The 21518-nt window shown below is 42.3% G+C and overlaps 1 protein-coding gene across 2 annotated transcripts; it reads right to left on the bottom strand.

Annotated features, from left to right (window-relative positions):
* Window positions 1-806: 806 nt before the first annotated feature.
* Window positions 807-21378, bottom strand: LOC118787529 (nesprin-3-like). 2 transcript variants are annotated; one of them, XM_036543119.1, is made up of 18 exons: window positions 21260-21378; window positions 17241-17398; window positions 16677-16849; window positions 15822-16131; window positions 14813-14968; window positions 14360-14704; window positions 13502-13638; window positions 13151-13325; window positions 10838-11020; window positions 9291-9434; window positions 8502-8636; window positions 7954-8115; window positions 6580-6752; window positions 5559-6189; window positions 5016-5174; window positions 4497-4679; window positions 4097-4138; window positions 807-1333 (listed from the first exon to the last, which is right to left on the bottom strand). In XM_036543119.1, exons 2-18 carry the CDS (start codon window positions 17382-17384, stop codon window positions 1145-1147), a joined length of 3441 nt encoding a protein of 1146 aa, XP_036399012.1. In that variant the 5' UTR covers window positions 17385-17398; window positions 21260-21378; the 3' UTR covers window positions 807-1144. The 2 variants fall into 2 exon arrangements, with proteins under 2 accessions (XP_036399012.1, XP_036399014.1); XM_036543121.1 differs by having other exon boundaries at window positions 807-1330.
* Window positions 21379-21518: the final 140 nt, after the last annotated feature.

The following is a 21518-nucleotide window of genomic DNA, read 5'->3' as shown; positions in this document are numbered from 1 at the left end:
TCAAAAAAGGACATTCCTCCAAAACAGGCTATTTTCACTCTGACATGGGCCTTCCAAAACAAGTTTAAAAAAAGAAACTTCAGTTAGCATTGAGTATACACTGTGGTCCAAGACTATGTCAAGTGTCAAGGTGGAGCATTTCGTAATTACTGCTTTGTGACAAGACACTGCAGCATGTTAAAGCATGAAGCACCTAAACTGGTATATTACATGTAGCTACATAAATGGTATTTTACCATATCAGAGAACGTACTGTATATGTATAATATAAACATCCACATGTGTACATACTTACACAAATAGTGCATGTGTGTTTAAGTATGTCACCACTTTTTTGGGTCTATAGCTCATCATTTTATTTCATGCTCCCTGCCAGTTTTGTCTTGATTCATGATAATTTCCTAAATATGTCAACCATTTTACCACTTTAAAAAAGGATAATAATACAGATTATATAACATGCAAATGCATTATTTACAGGACCAGTGATCAATCTGAACACTGTATGCATCTGATTTAATACTGCAAATCAGAATCAAGATTATTAATTACAGTTAATAATAATACAAATAATTTATACTAGAGATTACTATTCATACAAGTTTCAGATATTTCAGCAGAATACGAGTAAGTATTAAGGACACAACTGTTGCTTTCAAAAACCCAAACTACTGTCTGGACATGCTGATAAAACAAAACAAAGAAAAACAATTACTTGTGAAAGTCATCTTTGACAGCTTGACGTTTCCATGTTCAAGAAACTGAATTAGCTTGCGCTTAATAGTAATGTAGTTTGTTTAGCAGCTCAGTCTAAGCCTATTAGGCTGTATAAGCCATATATATGCATATGCAGGCGAAGCAGTCTATTCAAGAAGAAAGCGAAGAGTGACCAACAAGGAAATCTTACGGTGTGCGTTTGTTTTCTTAACAATGTGAAAAACATGCTCTCATCCCGATACGTTATTATTCCTTCACTTACTGAGGAATTTATTAGGGAAGCTTAGCCTATAACTGGACAGCTGAAACATCTTCATGTGCCATGTTATGTTAAACCGATATTAAATGGAAGGTGTCTTTGCAATCAGTGTGTTGGTGGAAGCACCTTGGGGTGTGGAGGTCCTGTTGAACCTGTGGAGGGGGTGTTTTACGTGGGCGGCGGGCCGTGATAGCGCAGCATGATGTTGAAGGAGCGGGCGAAGTTGTTGGTGAGGGAGCAGCTGGTGCCCTCGTCCATCATAGGGAGGAAGAACGCCAGCAGCAGCAGAGCGAGCAGCAGGAGCTGGAGGGGCAGGGCCACACGACACACGCGGTACAGGAACCCGGAGTGCTTCTGCTGAAACACACACGCGCACAGAGTCAATAACACACACACACACACACACACACACATGCACAGAGTCAGTAACACACACACATGCACAGAGTCAGTAACACACACACACACACAGAGTCAATGACACACACACATGCACAGAGTCAGTAACACACACACACACACACACACACACACACACACACACACACACACACACACACACATGCACACACACGCACGCACGCACGCACACACACACACACACACACACATGCACAGTCAGTAACACACACACACACACACACGCACAGAGTCAGTAACACACACACACACACACACACACACACACACACACACACACACACACACACACACACACAGAGTCAATAACACACACACACATGCACAGAGTCAGTAACACACACACACACAGACACACAGAGTCAATAACACACACACACACACACACACAAACACACTCCTAGCTTCCATAATAACACATCATTATCAGCACATATGAATCACCAGGAGTGAAAACAAGCCCACACAGTCCTCCTTCAGTGGCCACATCGGATTCGCTTTATCCCCTAAAATCAGACACTGCTCCACCTTCTATGACACAGTCACGGCACACCTAATTTCTGCTTTTCAACTGAACACTGAGTTTGAACATTGTTTGTTATTGTGACTACATTGTGACTACACTGTGACTACACCAATAACGGACATTTAATGTAAATTCAGGAGCTGTGCATCATTACGCAGAAGTACATTTAAGTGAGATTCCATGTCATATTTAAACAAATAGTGAAATAATGCTTCGTAAAGCAACAACCATCGGTAACACAATTCATTAACACAATACAATCTCTCATAAACAAACACATTAGAAAAAATATGCTAAACATTCACGCCAATTACTCAGTCTAACTGCGGACGCTGTTACATAAAATTTGCTCGTATCGAGGCCACACCATTCAGAATACGCTCAAGAGCCCATTTTTTCTTTTGTACGCGCAACTCTCCGCCCACACGTGACCGCTCCCCTCGCACCGCCGAGGAGGGCACGGAGATGGCAGCGTGGCAGAGCGCGAGCCTCTCCATCGACGCCTCCGCCGCGGCACTACAGAGCGGGAGAGAGCGCTCCTGTGGGGGAGGCGGATGAGCCCGGGCCCGGAGCCTCTCTCTCTCCAGCACCACGCATCCCACCTCCACCCAAACACAGCTCTTGGCATGTGCCTTAAATCTCAGTGTTTACACAAAGGTGGGCACGGAGCATTAAAAACACAAGCAGAACAGAGCAAATTTTTTTCCCCCTCCTTCAGTTAGGCCTGTGCCTCTCAGTCTTAAAGGAAAAGGCTGGTAGCTTAGCAGAGTACTGTGCCCTAGCTAACACTTCGATCTTTGCGATCTTCGTCTGTATTCATTTCACATGCAAGGTAGAGAGACATACTGACAGTGACAGAAAAGTATGTGATAACAGTAGTTTAGCAGGCTTGGCGAATAGGTGCCGTGGCCACGCCTGTGTGATTCTACAGCCATATAATGACAGGATACTGAGTAATGGGACCCCTCTGGGCGTGTTAATACCACATTTTCAGCCACGAGACTGGGTGCTGTGTCTGTATTCAAAGGAATGTCTACCTTTACTGCGCTGCTAATAAGCACTGTCACCACTATTGCCTGTAGAAGTACAGTAATAATGGTCTTTGACATGGTAAAAGTACACAAATAACAGATTTTTAAAACCAAATGGATTCATCTGACTGGCCTTCAAAGCAGCCCTAATGAAAAAGATATATACATCTTTTACAAGTTTGTTTTGCTTACTGATATTCACTAAGGTGACAAACTGGGCCAATTTTATCAACTGTTCTATTTTTAACCTGGGCGTACACCTGCCGCCCCTCACTGACAACTGACACAGAGGAGTCGCTCATTTCAGACCTCGCAGATGGCAAAAGCAAGGTGTGAAACAAGGTGAAAATCCTCTGGACTCGTAGGGGAAATATCCGCCATGCGTGCCACATTCCCTGAAACTCTTACACTGCGGGGGCTGAATTAAGACCGGGGATTTGACATTTCTTAATCTCTGACTACCCACAGTGCCCCAAAATTAATTCTGTTTTGATGAAGAGGTTGAATTGGTCTGACCACCTCCCAACAGGACTGACCCTTTACCCTTGTGCCACAAACCTGTTGCCTGTTTTCGCTCAAGCTCAGCGCAGAATAAGTTTTAACACGAATGGAAAAAAAAATTCCCTGCACTGGAACTTTTCCAGTGTATACATAATTTATTCTTTCCTGAATAAAGGAAATGTATATGTATCTGATGTATGGACTGTTTGCATAAAAAGTGTTAAACAACTCCACTGTAATAAATGACATTTTATGCTGTGGATGACACTGTACAGTGTAAGATTTATCAGGTCTGGTACATTTTGGTGAAGCAGAAGTTAGGGAGGGGTTTCCATACATGGTCATTCCTGTTCTTAATCTAGCTCTCAAATGCTTGATTATTCTCTCAATTACCAGACTTGACGTCAAGGTCGATCTTGAAAATGTGACACTAATTGAAGAAATACGCTGTCAACGACATATTTTGGCATTCAAAACTGCATTTCTTTTGCTGCTTATCAACCTCTGTCCTTGTGGTTTCAGCTCTGTGACTGACGCAAAACAGTTCAAAAATACACATAATTTGGTCTCACAATACATGTGTTGGCACATAACTGCAATCAGTGCATTTATAGTTTAAGATTCTTGAAAAAGTCTGTTTACCTTTCCGGTCCTCATAGGTTCATCGGCTGGAGTGCTGACAACCTGTAAAAATATGAAGCATAGTTCTCAAAGGACTGCACTCCCAACTTCAGCAAAAGTAAAGCACATTTTCTGTCTATGCTGACAAGAAAATGCTTCCATTCCTTTCGTAACTGCGTATGGATGTTAGAGCACCACCTTGTGGTTGTTACAAGGAATAACTTATAAGGAATCTTGCAGCATCTATATAAATTTCACATTATCTGTATTTATTATAGAATTAAGGCCAAACATATGCAGTAGGAACAGAATGCCAGATGTTATCATGAATGAATGGAACAAAACTACCATTAGCATTTAGTACTCAGTCCACTTGTTATCAGTGCTGACTTGAATGATTCCTCCTCGTTGCAACAGTTACCTGGTAGCGCTGACTGGCCTTCAAATCTCCTGCGTCCTTCAGCTTGGATTTGTAGAGCATCCAGCGGTACCGCAGCTCATCCAAGCCTTGGTCTTCCACCTCCCCTATGCTCCCCATATTCTCCCGGGACCCCAGCAGCAGCTGAAACTGGCTCTGCCCCCAGCCCACACGGGACCGCAAGTCCTGAGAGGGGGAATAAATGCAGGGAAGCACTGAGCATGATCCAGGGAACATCAATCCTACCACAATCCTGGACCAAAAATGAACATCCGCCACCAAACCGGCAGAGTTAGGCAAGTAAAAACCTGCTGATGCGAGTACTCAGAATTCCTCGCAGATTCAAAATGTGTTTGCTTTACTAAATTATTTGCAAAAATGTATTTACAGTATTGTATCATTTAATTTGAATAACGAAGTACTGACATCTAAGCAGAACAGGTAACACATGCAAGTGTTTCTATAATACTATATATAATGCAATGCTTGTAGGTCTTATGACAGAAATTAGAATCTACTAACCTTCAGTGTTTGCTGTCTGTTCTTGAGCTCCTTTGCACTGGGAATCTCCTTTTGACTCAAAATCTTGGAGAGTACACCATTCTCCCCCTGTAGCCATGCCTCGAACTCTCTCATACGTGCAGCAAACTCCGCCCGACATTGAGAGTCCTCTGAACCCACCTGGAAAACAGAGCATGACACGCTCATTGCATACATTATTACATTACAAGCATTTAGCAGACACTTTTATCAAGAGTGACTTACACAGGTTACAATTTTTACATGTTACCCATTTATACAGCTGGCTATTTAGTGCAGCAATTCTGGGTTCAGTACCTTGCTCAAGGGTACAGCAGCAGAGCTCCAGTATGGATTCAAACTGGCAACCTTTCAGTTACGAGTCCTGTTCCTTTACACTATGCAACACTGCTACTCCATCCTCGTACATCCCTACAACAGTACAGATCCTCCCCTCCACCCATGAAACAGTAGTTGTACATACATTTTAAAAATGCAAGCAGGAAAAAAAAAAACACAAAAAGATGCTTAATTATGGCACTTTACCAGTCTGTGCTGGAATGATCCATCCACAGATGATGTCCCAGCAGGTCGTTGTCGAGACTGTAGGTCTTCTGCCAAAGCCTCTCCTCTGGATTTCATCCGCCTGGTCAGCCCTCCTCGGTAAGGGCTTTCTCCTCTCTCTTCCTCACTGCCCTCACCACTTCCTTCCCTATACCTTCGTTTGCTACTTTGACCACGTCCACCTTGGAATGCCACTGCCCTAATGCAACCTTCAGACTGGCCGTCAGGGTTCAATTCCCCTTCCCATCCACTGCCATAGCCCCCTCTGAAGTACTCTCCTTCACCAGGTCCTGCTAGGTTCTGAGCCGGGGGCAGTTCGCTGCGGTGGTCCCATCTGCCCGCTCCCTCACCTCGAACACCAAATCCTCCCTCCACCTCGAAACTGCGCTTCCGAACTGCTCCCTCCAAATACCCCTCGGCGCCGCGCTCCCACTCTCTCTGTCTGAAGTAGTCACCTCCTTCCACCACCAACATTCCCCTGTTTGTCCCATGATGCTCCTCCGCTATGCCTCTGACTTCATCGCTGTCACTGTCATTATCATACACATCATAGCAATCCTTTCCTATCACAGAGATGTCTTTGCTTCCTGAAGCTCCGCTTCCACTCAGCAAACTGCAGAAAGAATGGAAACACCATTACACCTTTAGGGATGAAGGAATACGGCGGCATTTCAAAGTAAACTACAATTATGCTAGAATGGTGAAAGGAGGTTGACTGTGAGGACAGTAAGTGAAATTCATGTGGAACAGAAGGGGTACTTTAGATAATCTCCCCTTTTTTGAAGAGGACAAGTGAGAATATTCTAAGTTTCCAATTTTTAGGCTGAAGACCATTGCTACAGCATCACTGTCTGACAGCTTTTTCTTTCTGTCAGACTGTGGCACCAAACAGTGACAGAGTATGTGTAAAATGCTAAATCAGTCCTGTTTGTTAGCAGTGCCACAAATCCATAGCAATAAGAGATTATCAAGAACACAAATTTGCCACAGGAAACAAGCAGACCTGTAGATGTTGAGACTAAGGGCATGGAGGGATGTCCAGGACTCCTTCAGACGCTGCAGGTCCCGAAGAATGTGCACCCTGCCCTCCTCTGAGGTCCTGGCCAGCACCCTTTGACCCTGCACCTCTGTCTGGTGCAGCTGGAGCTCCTTCTCTGGAAACTCTCCCAGCGCCCTCTAGAGGAGAGTATCATTTTGTCTTTGAGGAGGTCTGATATTTCTGCACATATGTTATTGATGGGTACAGTAACAGATATAATAACACTGTGACTCAGCAGTTTGATGATAAATGGGCTGTATTTCTTAAGATGCTAGCAGGTGTTGATAAAGGAATAGTTATGAGGCAGTAAACCTAAGAAACATGCCCCTCAGGAACTCATAATAACAATACAATAACAACAAACATACATAAATACATAAATAAATACATACATAGGTAATACATAAAGATGCATTGATTCAGCAGCTTTCATGAAGTTCAAGTTGCTTTACAGTGGTGAGAAGTGGCGTTACTCACCTCAAACATGACTAATAAGTAACACCCATCTGGTGATGAATGGCAATTGTTTGTGCAGCAGAACACTCATGAGCTGAACACTCACACATTAGCTGAGGTGGAGAGGGAGGGGTTTAATTAGCCAGTTCAACTGGAAGATGATTACGTGCCCAGATTTGGAATTTGGCCATGACGTTAGAGAAATTCCAGTTGTTTGCCATACGTGCCATGGAATCGCTTGTGATACAGTGAGTCAGGACCTTGGTTACACGTCTCATCTAAAGGACAGTGTCCTCTACAGCACAATGCCTTCATCAATGTGCTCGGGCAGTTTTCTATTCTGTCCATAGAAAGGACAGCCCCTTACTACCAACAGTGCTTCCAGCTACTAAGATACAGATGCATGAGGACTTCTACCATCTTTACTGTTCTTTAGCTATCGGACATGAAAAGCCTGCAGAATCTGCAATCCCCTTCCGTCCTCGTCCCCTAACACCTGCTACCGCTAGCATTTGATGTTTATTTTAAGTGTAATATTGTGATGTATTTTGGATTGTGTTCTATTAACTGATGTATTGTAGTACACTTACATTTACATTTACATTTACTTGGCTTCCATTGCCTAGTGAGATTGCACAAGTTAACTTGTGGTAGGGCCTGAATTGTCTGATGCTCACACTCACTGGTCTGGGTATGCTATTAGCCTGGTCTGGCACTGTTGTTCATTCAACTTGAATGGATACACTTACGTTCTATTGCGCTGCGTTTGCTAAATGCATGTAATGTAATGTAATGTAATGTAATGGTATGACAGGAGTGCTGAAACAAGCACCACTGTTTTGGGGGTGGGGTTTATGTAGAGGAACGGATTCGAGGACACACCTCTGCCTCATGGAGCCGGTTCTCCACACTCCACTGCCCGCCGGCACTGCAGAAGGACTCCAGCTTCTGCCTCATGATCATCAGCCACTTCTCCATGTTCAGCAGGTTTTCATGGAAGGTCTCGTGCTCGGTGACACTCTGCTCACTCTCGCCCACTTTCACCTGGGACACAAAGGAATTCCCACACTGACCGACCGGGTTGCAGGCCTCATAGCCGACAGCATGAGGGCACACAACAAACAGCTGAATGCACAACTATCGACAGACTGTCCTCTTAATGTCAATATCCAAACAGACAGAAACATGACAAAAAGTGTTACTCTGGAATGATCTGACAGTTTTAATATCTCACAACTGGCAAAAAGAGGCAAGTTAAAATACAAAACTATGTTGACACTGGCAGTGTAAGCATTCACAGAGTCATCTACTTATTCAGACTGTCAACGTCCACCCAGCTTTTATCTTTCATCTTGCCTTCATCTTTCAAACCTGTGACTGAAACGTGGGCCAAAACGAATGGGGTGTTAAACTGAAAAGTCATTGCCTACCCTAACCGCTTTATACAGCGCCTTCCACTCTGCGTAGAGCTGATCAAACTTCATCTTGTTGGCTGGGTTTGACGCCACCAGCGTCTCCAGAGCTGTAATGTGAGCCTCACATTCCTCCAGGTCCTTCTTGATAACCTGTGAATACCAATCTGTGTCATTATCTCTTCAGAACAGCAGCGCTCAACTTACTTAAGCAGCACCTAACAGAGTTTGATCATGTGCAAAAAGTAAATTAGCTAGATAAGACTCTAAATGCATTGTGGGGATTATCAAAGCAACACAGTCAGGACTGTCCATTCAGGGACTGTAATTGCATCTTCATAAATGACCACTTCAAATGTCAGTGCTTTTGAAGCTGAAATTTCAGATAGTGTTATTTTATCACCTCTTTGCAAAACGTAATTATTTGCTTCAGGTTATTTAATAAGTATTAAAGATTACCTGAATATATCTGACATATACATAAAACACCCTCATACCAATCTTCAAAGTATTCTGATAACATTGGTCTATTACTCAATATATTTGAAAGGAAACAAACCCTGAAAACAAACAGCAAAAACAGTAGCAAAAAAACATTTTTTTGGAAAGAAATTCATACAAATTTAAATAGTGAAGTTTATGCCTAAGAAACAAAGCATATAGCATACATAAGTCTTTAGACGAAAATGTCTTTGAATGCATGTTTCCCATCATCTTAATCAGGTGTGTCACAACATTTGACTGGTGCTGTATATTCTGATGTCTTCCTGCTAAGTGTATCACATAAAGACCATTCTCACAGCTTACCTTTAGCTGGTCAGATTGGCTTTTTTTGGCCAATATATCAGGTTGTAGTACATCTGCAGCACTGAACCGCTCATGGATGAGAATCAGTTTTTTGAGGATGGATTCATACGCATCTCCAAAGTCCTTTGTTCTTGATATTAATCCCTGTCGGCAACAGACATAAAGACATTGGCACGAGACTTGCAGTGAACTCTTGAAAATAACTGGGCCCTGAGTGACCCAGTCAGCTAAAGCACTCATTTTAAGCGCAGGGTAAAGCCCTATCACCAAGGGTCAAGCCCAACTGTGTCATCACCCAACAATGACCAGGAGCCCACTTCAGCGTAATACATTGTATTCATTCCATGGGCTGTAGGAGTGGTTATTTCAGGAGGGTTTTCTCACTTCATTGTATGAGAACCTCTTGTGGTTCAAGACAAGCCTATCACATCCCTTAACTCACTTTTACACACAAACCCAGATTCACCCCAGTATAGCAGTATAGCACATATACAGTAAAGTATAGCAGTAACACAGAAAAATTCAGAAGCCTAAACCTTTTTTTAACAGACGCTGTTCAGACACGTTTTTAAATTATTTTATTCTCTGTATCAGTTGATGCTAATCTGAATCCAATTCCCGCAGTCTTTTGACCTCCAATTTGAAGAACCTTTGGTTTTCCCGATTGTGTGGATTCCCAGAAAGGAATCTGAAATTGGAATGACAATCTATCTAAAGAAAATATGACGATAGCTCTTCTGACGTCCTTCATGACAGTAATTGTGAGCATAGGGGTAACCAACAATAGATAAACATGGGTTGGAAAGCGAGGAGTGCGTCGTATGCAGATAATGAATCTAGGATCCCCTTTTACACTGAAACAGACCTGGGAATTTACCAGGTCGTATCCAGCTGCGGAGCCAGGTTGTATAACCCAGTAAAACCAATTTACACCAAAAACAAACCCAGAACTAACCCAGGTTCACAGGCCGGTGTAAAAGCCTAGTATCCAAGTGGTGATTCAAATTGGGTGAACAAAGTGGAAAAAGAAAATATGCAAAAATATGGAAACTTCTAAGGGACTCAAAAACCAATTAATCCTGCATCTGAACTAGTCTGAATTATCTGCACAAAACAGATAAACCGGGAGACCAGTTATTGCAATTTGTAACTTCTGCTTGCTCGCAGCAAGCAGACTAAAGGACAAAGTACACTGCAGTTGATAAATGAATCAGAACCTTTGACTGCTTCCACTCCTTGAAGGCAAGCCTTGCAACCCCGTTCTTCCACACTAGAGGGAGCACTGAGGCCAGAAAAAGAACAAACTGCTGGCTGCTGTGCTGCACTGCAGTTCTTCTTAAACTACAGTCCAATTTCCTAGGACACTATTTTGTAATGCATTTTTCCAACATGCTATGCTGCAGTGCACTTTTCCTGTATGTTATGCCGTAAAGCCCTTTCCGTATGTACTGTGCTGTACTACACTGTGTGTGTTGTGCTCTGATGCGCGTTCTCATTTCCCTGTGCTGTAATGCATTCCCTGCGCGCTGTGCTGTGCTGCGCTGTACCTGCAGGCGGCTCTTGCGCTGAAGCAGCTGGCTGTGCAGCAGTTCCCTGTTTCTCGTGGCGGCGCTGAGCTCCGTCAGGAGGCTCTCCGCTTTCTCCTGGCCGAACACGCTGCCCAGCAGGTCCCTCTTCACCTGCAGCCGGCTGAGGCGCTCCTGCAGCTGGAAGCTGTGCTTCAGCAGCTTCTGCGCAGGAGAGAGCACAGGCAGACGTCAGCTCAGACAGCACAGCCTAACCAAAGGCAGGCATGGATAATGTGCCGACTGACAGTTACACTTTATGTGTAGGATGTATTTTAGGCAGGAAGACATACAGTATGAGGTACAGTTACATCAGCAAAAGGAAGGTAAAATTAGCACAACTGTAACACGCTCTATTCCCTTAAACCATGAACTGCTCCATTCTAAATGAAAGTGGCTGAATGTACATTCAGTGAGAAAGATGAATTAAATTGATGTCACTATGTTCAACAAACTGGTAGGAAACATGTAAATGATTTGTGTCAAAGATATAAAATGGACTATATATAAGCCTCCAAGGGGTATGTTGCTACACTGCTGTAAAGTCATGGCCACTTCACTTTGAAGAGTTATTGTAAATAGTATTTCCTGTATTAAACCAGCAAGGGAATCTGTTTGCATAATGCCACTGGGTTATTTGTTATTAATTTAAAGGTTTGTGTGGGTCTTCACAGGTCCTCAGCCATGTCATAAATACATTCCTGACAGATAGAAATACAACTCATACTTCAATACTTTGTATGTAAAGCAATTTTTGAAAGGTACCTTTGTGGCACTTCTTGCTGATAAATCACAATAGATGTTATATATAGAATCACTATAACAGATGTATATTTTGCAGCAGGTATATATACAATTAGTCTTTCATGAGAATATAAGATGTTCACTAACCAAGGCAAGCCATTCACCCCAGCTATGCTCATATTTTGTCTATAGACACTAGAATCTATATAGTACCATCTCAACCCCGGACTTGAACAGTAAAGGTCTTTGCTACCACTACAGATCCTGGAGAGCTATTCTACATATTTACAACTTTTTGACAGAAAACCTATTCATAATCATAAGTACTTTCTCTCTTTATCATTATAAAGTTTACGTAACTACTTTTTACATTAATTTCCAACTAAGTCTTCTGGTTCTGCTGACAGAGCACATTTTAATATATCTTAGCTAGTCTATTTTGTTAATCTCTTCTAAAAATGTTAAAAAAGTCAAATCTCCCCTGATTCCTTTTTTCCAGATTAAAAAGATTAAGTGTGTGAGTCTTTATTCTTAACATGCACGTTTCAAACCTGGAACCAGCGCTGTTGCCCTTCTCTCTGCAGCAATCCTTCAGCAAGGATTAGTGGTTTCACATTTCAGTTCTAAGCTTTTTATAAAGATGGACCTACACATTAAACAGAGATTAAACTGAAGCAGACAAGATTTTTGATCTGCTCTGAAAAATCCTGTTTTTGCAATGCATATGGTGAGAACTTCAAAACGTGCATGCTGTGAATCTATATTAAACAGCAGATTCACAATGCTGCTGCATGCATCATGGCTGCCCCTCTTCCCACTGCCTTCTGTTATGCATTCTTGAAATGGAATGTTGGCAACCTTTCCCCTCAGCAACAATTATGGGTAACTCAGGGCAGCGCTAAAGATCACCGAAAATGACTCAAACTTTATCCACAGGAACGCTTACAAACCAAGGCAGAGTTAGGCCATTTCGAAATGAAGAAAATCTGTGAGAATGAGAGTTTTTCATTTGTGGCAATAAGCTTTCCGATCCTTATTCAACAACACCTTCACCTCTAAAACTGGGCGTCTATTGCAGCATTAAAAATATGAATCAGAATAGTTTTAACAATTCTAAATGCTGTGAAAGAAATGGAGTACCAGATACAGAAATGGATCTAAGGGCATCTGAAATGCATTCTTATGTATTTGGAGAGCATAGGACTCTAGATGGTGTTCCCTGCATTTTCTCCTCTTTGGTGTGAGGAACAGTTAACTCTTATCTAATTCTAAGTAACAATAATAACATTATTGTTATTTAGCAGAAGCTGTTATCCAGAGAGACGTACATAGCTTACAATTTTTACATGTTGTCCATTTATACCACTGGATATTTACTAAGGCAATTCTGGATTAAGTACCTTGCCCAAGGGTACAGCAGCAGTGCCCAAGTGGGGAATCAAACCAGCAACCTTTCAGTTACAAGCCCTGCTCCTTGCCACTATGCTACGCTGTCACACTGCCTGCATTAATGTGTTCTGACTGGAGAGGAGAGGAGAGGAGGCTTCTCACCTCAATGTTTTGCACCAGCACAGCGATGTGACAGAACTCGGAGACCTCGGCCGACGCCTCCAGGATCTGGGACACAAGCTGGCTCCACTGGTTGTAGCCACGGAGCGGGTCCTGCAGCACCTGCCTCAAACCCGCCTCAGTCTCTGTCGATAGCTTGAAGGCACGGCCTTTCACACTGGGACAAATTTGGAGGTCACAGATAATGCTACTATATGTAAAAATAACAGGTTTACAGTTATTTACAGTAGTAAATATGGAATATATTTGCATGAAGAGTATGAATGCCATGCACACCAAAGTAAATCACACCAAATTTCATGACGACAATGAAGGGAACCGCCGAAAGCTCACCTTTGGTATTCTTTGACAATGGCCAGCACGTCATCAGAGAGGGGCTTGGCATCCTGAGAGAAGCGGAACAGCTCCTTCAGCTGGGCCTTCAGCTGCTCAATGTGAAATTCTTCTGCTGCCAGAGTGTTCCGGATTTTCTGGGAAACGGGCATAGATAGATGGCAACTCCAGAATATATAAAGTGAAAAAAGCTTAACAGATAAAACTCGAACGATGAAACAACATTTCTTTCAGTGCTGCAAAGCTAACCAATTAGCAGAATCAGAGGCATTACTGTGTAGCTTTTTCACCTACTTAGAAGAGTTTCACACTTGTGAAATACGTTTTGCTGATGAGTTCCAACTCAGTGTAAACCTATTAGCTGTAAATCTGCAAAATAACTCAAATTAAACTGGGACTACCTAGTCATAATAAAATCCAAAGAAGCTCTACAAAAGAAAAGTTTTTTTTTTAGTTAGACTGACCTGTACACATAAACTAGAGATAACATATCACCTGCTTTGTTAAAAAGAAACAGCAAATATTAACAGTGCTGTGCAGTTTTTCCACAGACATCCTCCACAACTCCTCTTTTTGCAGAGAACATTACACATGTATTTACACCTCCCTATAATGTTTGGGCCTCAACACAAAACTCGAAAAACGTGAGAAAAGCGTCTCAGTAAAGGCTCACATTTCAACATCTTCTTGACACTCCTCTCAGGCGTCTTGCCGGAGGGTAAATTCCTTTGAGGTAATTATTAAGACAGCAAGCACAAAAAGCTAACGTGTCACTGAGTGATTTACAGCTTGAGAAGAAGGTTGGCCCCTAACGACAGCCTAGAAAAGCGATAAGGGATTGGAGGGGTGGGAACGTACCATGTACTTTCTCCACAAGGCCACCAGCTGCTCCTCAGTCTTCTCTCCATCTTTGCTCTCCAGCTCTCTGTTCATCCTTTGCACCAGGCCACGGAGCTGGGCGATGTCGCTGCGGAGCTTGTCAATGCGGGAGGAGTACTCGTTCTGGGAGTGCAGCGTGGAGTGGAGCCCTTCTTGTGCCTGGTCGAAGCCCTGATGTAGCCTTTCCCAGGCCTGCTGAAGCTGCTCCACCTCCTGGGTGACCACCTCAGTGCCCCCCGGGGAGGTGTTGGCCTTAACGGCCTCCGCCACACCCTGGATGTGCTGCAGTGTCTTCTCCTCGCTGTCTACACTCTCACACAGGTCCTAATGGCCAGAGAACAGCCCATGCCCATGCCAAGATACTTTGCAAATATAAATGATGTATATAACTTGATGCCTAGACAGCTTTTAGTTACTTCTAAGACAGCATACCTGTAGGGCTCTGAGCTTGTTTTTTGCTGTGTCTTCCATTTCATAGCATTGGTTGAGCTCCCCAGTCTTTGACAGCAGCCACTCATGGAACTTCTGAACACAGCTTTGATACAACTGATGTTCCTCTGCAATTTTCTGTAGCAATGAAACCCTTTCCTGAAAATATAACAGACATGATCAATGTTGACTACAAAGGACTTGTAAACTATGTTTAGCGACATAGTTTAATACAGCACAGTGATGGTCAATTTACTAGAATAGCATTTTTATATTTCATATTTATACCTTACATTTAAAAACTGCACTACAGAGTATAGGGTATTAAAATTTTCATTTTTTGATGTGTCATTAAAAGGACCAATTATTTACATTGGCATTCAACAACCACTTCAAAAAGCTGCTTTCATTCAGCCCGAAGCAATGCATGTTCATGCACATTTCTGCTAAAACAAAGGACGCCTGACAAAGAGGACACTTCCCAATCATTACAAGCCTGCTGTGGATTTAAGACTGAAAAAAGTCAAAACACAAAATTCAGGACAAAGACTCTGCCTTCCAAAGAGACACAGGGTTCTTGAAATGCGGTCAACACACATACGATTAAACTGATCTGGGATTTTTTCTACCCCTCTTATTTAAGTGAAATTTAAATTTCTCTATTTGAATAAAGAAACTGCATTTCCTCCAACTCCGCCTCTCTTACAGCACACAGAAACTTGGAACTTCAAAATGAAGAGGTTCAGGGACTCATCACACTATCGCTCATTTTCAGACGCTGTGACAAAAGCAACAGCTTCACCTTTTTCTGCCTCTTTAGTATGAGATTACACTTAGAACCAAAATGAAGGCAATTTCAAGATTTCCACCGTATATTCTAGATTAGAATCATGCATTCATAAAGACACGCATTACATTCTCTCTCCAGCGTGAGAACAGCCAAAGCAGGTGATCAGAGTGAGCCGAGAGTAACAGGCATGGCTGCCACTGACACGGACACTGCGGCTCTCACCTCCGCCTTGTCCCTGATCTGGCTGTAGGCTTCCTGAAGGCCCTCCTGCGCCTCCACGTCCACGCTGGGGTCCTGGGTGCGGTTGTGCAGGGTGGCGGCCTCGTCCAGGAGCCTCTCCAGCAGCAGCGCCTGGCTCTGCACGTCGCTCAGCAGCACGCGGTGGTGGTCCAGCTGCCACAGCTTCTCACGGGCCCCCAGCTGCAGCTCCAGCTCGGGCTCCAGGGTGCGCCGCATCTTCGCCAGCCACAGCTCGAACTCCTCGCGGGCCTTCAGGTACTCGCTCCAGTGCAGCCACACCCACTCGATCCGGCTGGCGGGGACGGACAGGACAAAGCAGCCAAGCATGAGGACAACACAAACATAGATCCGGCATATGGCAGCAGTGGCAGTGTAGCAGTGGCCAGGAACAGGACTCATAACTGAAAGGTTGCTGGCTCAATTCCCCACTGGGGCAGTGCTGTTGTACCCCTAGGGAAGGTACTTACCCAGAATTGCCTCAGTAAATATCCAGCTGAATAAATGGGTAACGTGTAAAAACTGTAACCTATGCAAGTTGTTCCGGATAAGAGCGTCTGCTAAATGCCAATAATGTAGTGTAGATGGGCTTCTGGCCAACTAGATCAGACCTGGAATTTCCAGCCCTACACAGTACACCTGCTACTTTAATTGTAGAAACAAGCGCTTGAGAACTGAATGTGAATGAAAATCACGCAGAACTCTGACCTTGGGCAACGTACTGCCCACCTTTCAATTCAAGTAGGTATCTGAAATGTGCTTCACTCAAACCATATGGTCTCTTGAGAAACGTGCACACTTGCAGTTCTCCAGGAACAGAGGCAGCTGCCAGGGCAGTACCTGTGACAGTGAATTATGTAAGTGGACGTCTCCTCCCACAAGGCTTTCAGCTCCTTCAGCTTGGCGTGGGTCTGACGTTTTGTGTCCTCGTCACCGTTCTGCAGCAGAACCTCCGCAGCCACCAGAACCTGATCCACCTTCACCCGACCTTCATGCTCCGACTCATGGATTTTCTTGCAACGAGACAACACGAAACTCTACTGAAAACCTTCAGATTGTCACAACAAATCTCATCACTTCAGAAGTTAATACAATCGCTATCATTAAAAGCCTACTATTATTTGAGATATTCAAATAATGACAAAAGAGATGGTATCATAACAAAAAAAAAAATAAAGTGTAGAAATCATGCTCAACAAAAAGAGATGGCACTACAAGGGATGAATTTTACTTATTATCTGTTGATATTTGTATATTTTCCATAGTGTGCTGAAACAATTGGTATTCCAACACATTTGCTCAATGTTTGACCTTTGTCATTTCTCTTTTGAGCCTACAGCATACATGCTTTCAGTGTAAAATAAATGAGTTAGAAGCTGGGTTGAGGGAATGGTGCACACTCACCTCTGTCTCTCTGAGACGGGCCTCCAGTGCTGCCCTGGGCCCCTGGGTGTTATCATTGGCCCTCAGTCTCTCCTGCACCGCTTGCATCCAGGATACAGCTCCTTCCATGCTTTCCCCAAACTCATCCTGCTCTTGCTGGGTCATGGCGTGAGGCAGTGCTGGGAAAAAAACGTGAGACGTCTTGTTACTACATGCCTGTGTATCTTAAGGCTTTTTATGGCAGACCACTTAACACAGAGTACACTCAAGCATAACGTAAAAATATAGTACAAAATAACTATAACAAGTTGTAATGATTTAATACAGTTTTAGCCTTTCATATATCTGGAGAGGCAAATCTCATTCACAAATGTTCGCTCCAATTCTGACAAGAGCGCGTGAGGTCACTAGCCTTTCCATAGACTGCCCGAATGGCACTGGAGGACCACCAGTGGTTGACAGAATGAGGACCACCTCAGCATGCCTGAAAATATCAACACCTGTGAAACCTGGTGTAGAAAGGAGTGCAGTGACAGTGTGGCAGATCACACAGCAGGATAATCCCTGTACAAATGAACGCTGTGCCTTTAAAGGTAAACTTTGAGGTCTGGGAAGAAGCCAACATTTGCTATTGTTCAGCCACAACTATGTAGTGCAAGATGTCTAATTAGCAATTGATCGCTAACAGCTGATACTAAATCAACTTACAATCCTGATAACACTTGATGACACAATCTAAGGAACAAATACTGAAAAATGATGACACGCACAGGTATTCCTTTTAATAAAAAAAAAAAATCACATTTTTGTTTTGTATACAAGCAAGCAATTCATTTTAAATAACGCTGATAAGCTGTTCACTGAAGGTTAAACAGACTACATGCAAGAAATGCTGACCTACAATAAACCAATGAACAGTTTTAAAAATATGGCTGCATTTTACTCCTTAGATATTAATGTCATCAAGTAGCATCTTAAATAGCTAAAGTTGTATGAAAAACAAAACCGTACAACCAAGAAAGAGGTACAACATCTCTTTCTATTATTACATCAGAAACATCGTCACAACCACCATTTAAATCCTGGTCCTTATGAATCATGTTCATGTGTCACTTCACCTTATCAGTGGTAGCAGCTATGTAGGTTATTTCTAAAATTAGAATTGGAGGGTAATTATCTTGTGAAATAATGAAGAAAACACTCACCATTAATATTTAAGTGTATTAAGCGGAGTGTCTAAAAACCTTAACAACTGTTCCAGACATATAGAGGGTTCTCTCTGGGCCTAGAACTCCCAACACTAAACTCAAATACACATGGAAGAGGTATGAACTTTGATCTTAGGGCAAAATGACCTTAAAGAATGAATGAGTTTAAGGGTGAATGAGTTTAAGGGTGTGTGCATCTACATGTATACCATATGAATTTGCATTCAGCAATGGCTTTGAATACAGAGGTAACACTTGAGTGTGAATTTTTTTTTTGTTTTGTTTTTTTTTTTTTTTTACTTTTGAATGATTTGTGCACATAGTACACAAATGTTGTTGGATTTGATGGCAGCCACTGACAGTGACTTATCTTCCAACACACGTTGTGCTCCCCGGTTTCCACAGAAATGCCTTAAGTCAACAAATTCTCTTTCAATAAAGACACTACCAAGAAAAGCGTTTCATTAAATTAAAATGACACTTAAATCAATTACCCATTACTAACTTTGATTTGCACTGTGTCTGTTTATCTGTGACTTGACAATGAAATGAAACAGCTGGTGTAATTCCTTGTTGCACAAAAAACATCTTATATTTTCCCTTGACTTCTTTTCACTGCCAATGGCAGTAAAAGACCTGTTAAAAGAACCTCACACATTAAATTTAGTGAGAAAATTCACCTAGAGCAAATGTTTTGAGAGCAAATTTCCTGGCTTTCTCTTTGAAATGAAACAAGATTATTGCTTCACATATCAAATCTAGGGTGAAAGTTTAAGGATACGAGACCAGTTTAATTTCCCTTTCAAATATACTGCACATGTCAGCTAAACAGCAGTTCCAAGCATGCTTACACAGACTTAATGCTACCATTTATGGTTACAAGTTTTAGATCAACACAAAACTTGCATTTTAAATGGAAGAAAGATAAAAGACAGGAAATTCAAATGGGAGTGCCATAGCACTCTTAATTCAAATGGTCTCACAAAAAGCATTTACAACAGTTAAGCAACAGTTACTCTGAGAGAAGTTTTTCTTCTTGTGGCTACAATAATGAAATGTGTGTTACTGAAGTATTTGGCATTATCTGTAATAAATGTTAAGTGGTCATGTTGTTTCTCCACAAAGGAAATTTTATGTTTGCCAACATACTGAGTTATAACTTGGACATTCTGTCCGGGAGTGTTCTTTAAGTTGTAAAACTCATTAAAACGAGTGAGTCACTTGCACATACAAATATTAATAAAATATAATAAATTTTAAAAAATAATAAAATAAAAACTACTCCATCTACAATTTTGGTTTCATGTGGAATAAGACATGACTTTCACTGTGAGATATCTGAAGCATAACTAACTCAAATTTGTTTCCATAGGTGCCAGAAGCCAGACACAATTATCCTGTAGTTGTTATCATTTCAACAGTGCTAGACCACTTCCAAATGCAATTTGCAAAAAAAAAAAACTCCCGTATGAATTCACCAGGTATGTAAGCCATATCAGTATCATATGAGATACCTAAAATATGATAGAATGGCTTTCACACTGGAACATTAATGCACTTTTACTGACAGCATTTGATTTTTTTTTTTCCTTATGCATTCTTGACAAAAAGACTATATCTGTCCAGCTGACTTTAGTAGTGTACCAGATCTGGTCATTTTAACGTCCAAAGGCTGCAACACTGTACAAAACAAACGTACTTAAGAATGTGCATGATATTGTGACGTTTTCCACATGCATAACGACTAGCCTAGATCATTTCAGTGTACAACTGACACCGCCTACCCTCTGAGCCATACAACCTATAAGTACTTCACTATATGATTTTTAACAGTGTAAAATGTATCATTTTAATGTGGGTCAAGAGTGACTAAGCCGGTTTTCCTGCATGACTCATCTACCACCGCAGTTTTCTCGTTGTTATAGAGATGCTTTCCCCTCTTCTTCATGGTCAGAAGTGAAACGCGGAACCTGAGGGGCAAACGTAATGCGTATTCGGAGGACGATATCTGTCCCCGTTTTGAGAAATTCATTAGCTATCCATCCCCTGTTTAGCACCGTACGATGCACAACGGTTAACCAGGTAGTTCCTACAGTCATGCAAAATTACAATTAAATATTTGCATTTTCCTAACAGACGGCAATCATGATGTCGAACAAAGTACACGTAAGAAACAATTCAGAAGGGGAAAAAAGCATCGCCTATATCCCAGTGTGCCGTGACTTTCCATCCCTGAAAAACCGTGGGTTGAAAATTTTAGCTCTCATCCGTTACAAAATGTATTTTTGGAGTTAGAGTACAGGGTACGCCCCTTGTCCCTCCCTGCCATCTGTTACTGACAGCAACACGTAAATAGATCGCCGCCTCGTCCAAACCATTGATATATTGTTACACAAATTGATTGCTGTATTGCAACCTAAACGTTTCTGCCCGATTCACCTCCGTTTCGTTTACTTTGAAAACTATTCAGTTCCCTCTGTTTTAACGCTGCACCATCCTGATTAATGCACTTTTATAATTAAAAGTGCATTCAGTAACATGCATAGCCTAAACATCGCGTTTTCACAAAACACAGCGTAATAAATCTTCGTAAAAACAGGGATATAACGTACATTTATGATGAACAGCTACAATTTCTATGAGCGGATACAACATACTGAACGTCACTTAAACTCTTGAGGTAGGACGGAACGTGAATGTTCATCAGCGTCCGCTAAAGCTAAATTAAGTTTTTAGACCCCAGTCACTCCGTGACGTAAAGAATACAAATTAAAAATAAAACATGACGGCGTTTTGTTAAATCGAAAGGTAATTTCGAATGTCTGAACCTACCTGTGCATCTACCGTCGTTTATGTTAGTTCACTGGAAATAATCTGCCGTTTTCCGACCTCCTCGTAGTTGTGTATGGTAATGGCAGGAAGTAGGGGGAAAGGCCTCTGTACTACTGCTTGTGGATGGTTGGCCGCAGATTTACTCAGACAGGAGCAACAAATCCACCGAGCAACTGATAATCATGCGCAGTCCGTCTGCCTGTGTGCTTATTCAAATGAAAGGGCGGGAGCGACGATTACAGTAGGCCTATACGTTTTC

Source organism: Megalops cyprinoides, chromosome 12 (genome assembly GCF_013368585.1).
Source record: "Megalops cyprinoides isolate fMegCyp1 chromosome 12, fMegCyp1.pri, whole genome shotgun sequence".
NCBI classification, from domain to species: domain Eukaryota; kingdom Metazoa; phylum Chordata; class Actinopteri; order Elopiformes; family Megalopidae; genus Megalops; species Megalops cyprinoides.
This window is presented reverse-complemented; position numbering and strand designations above follow the sequence as displayed.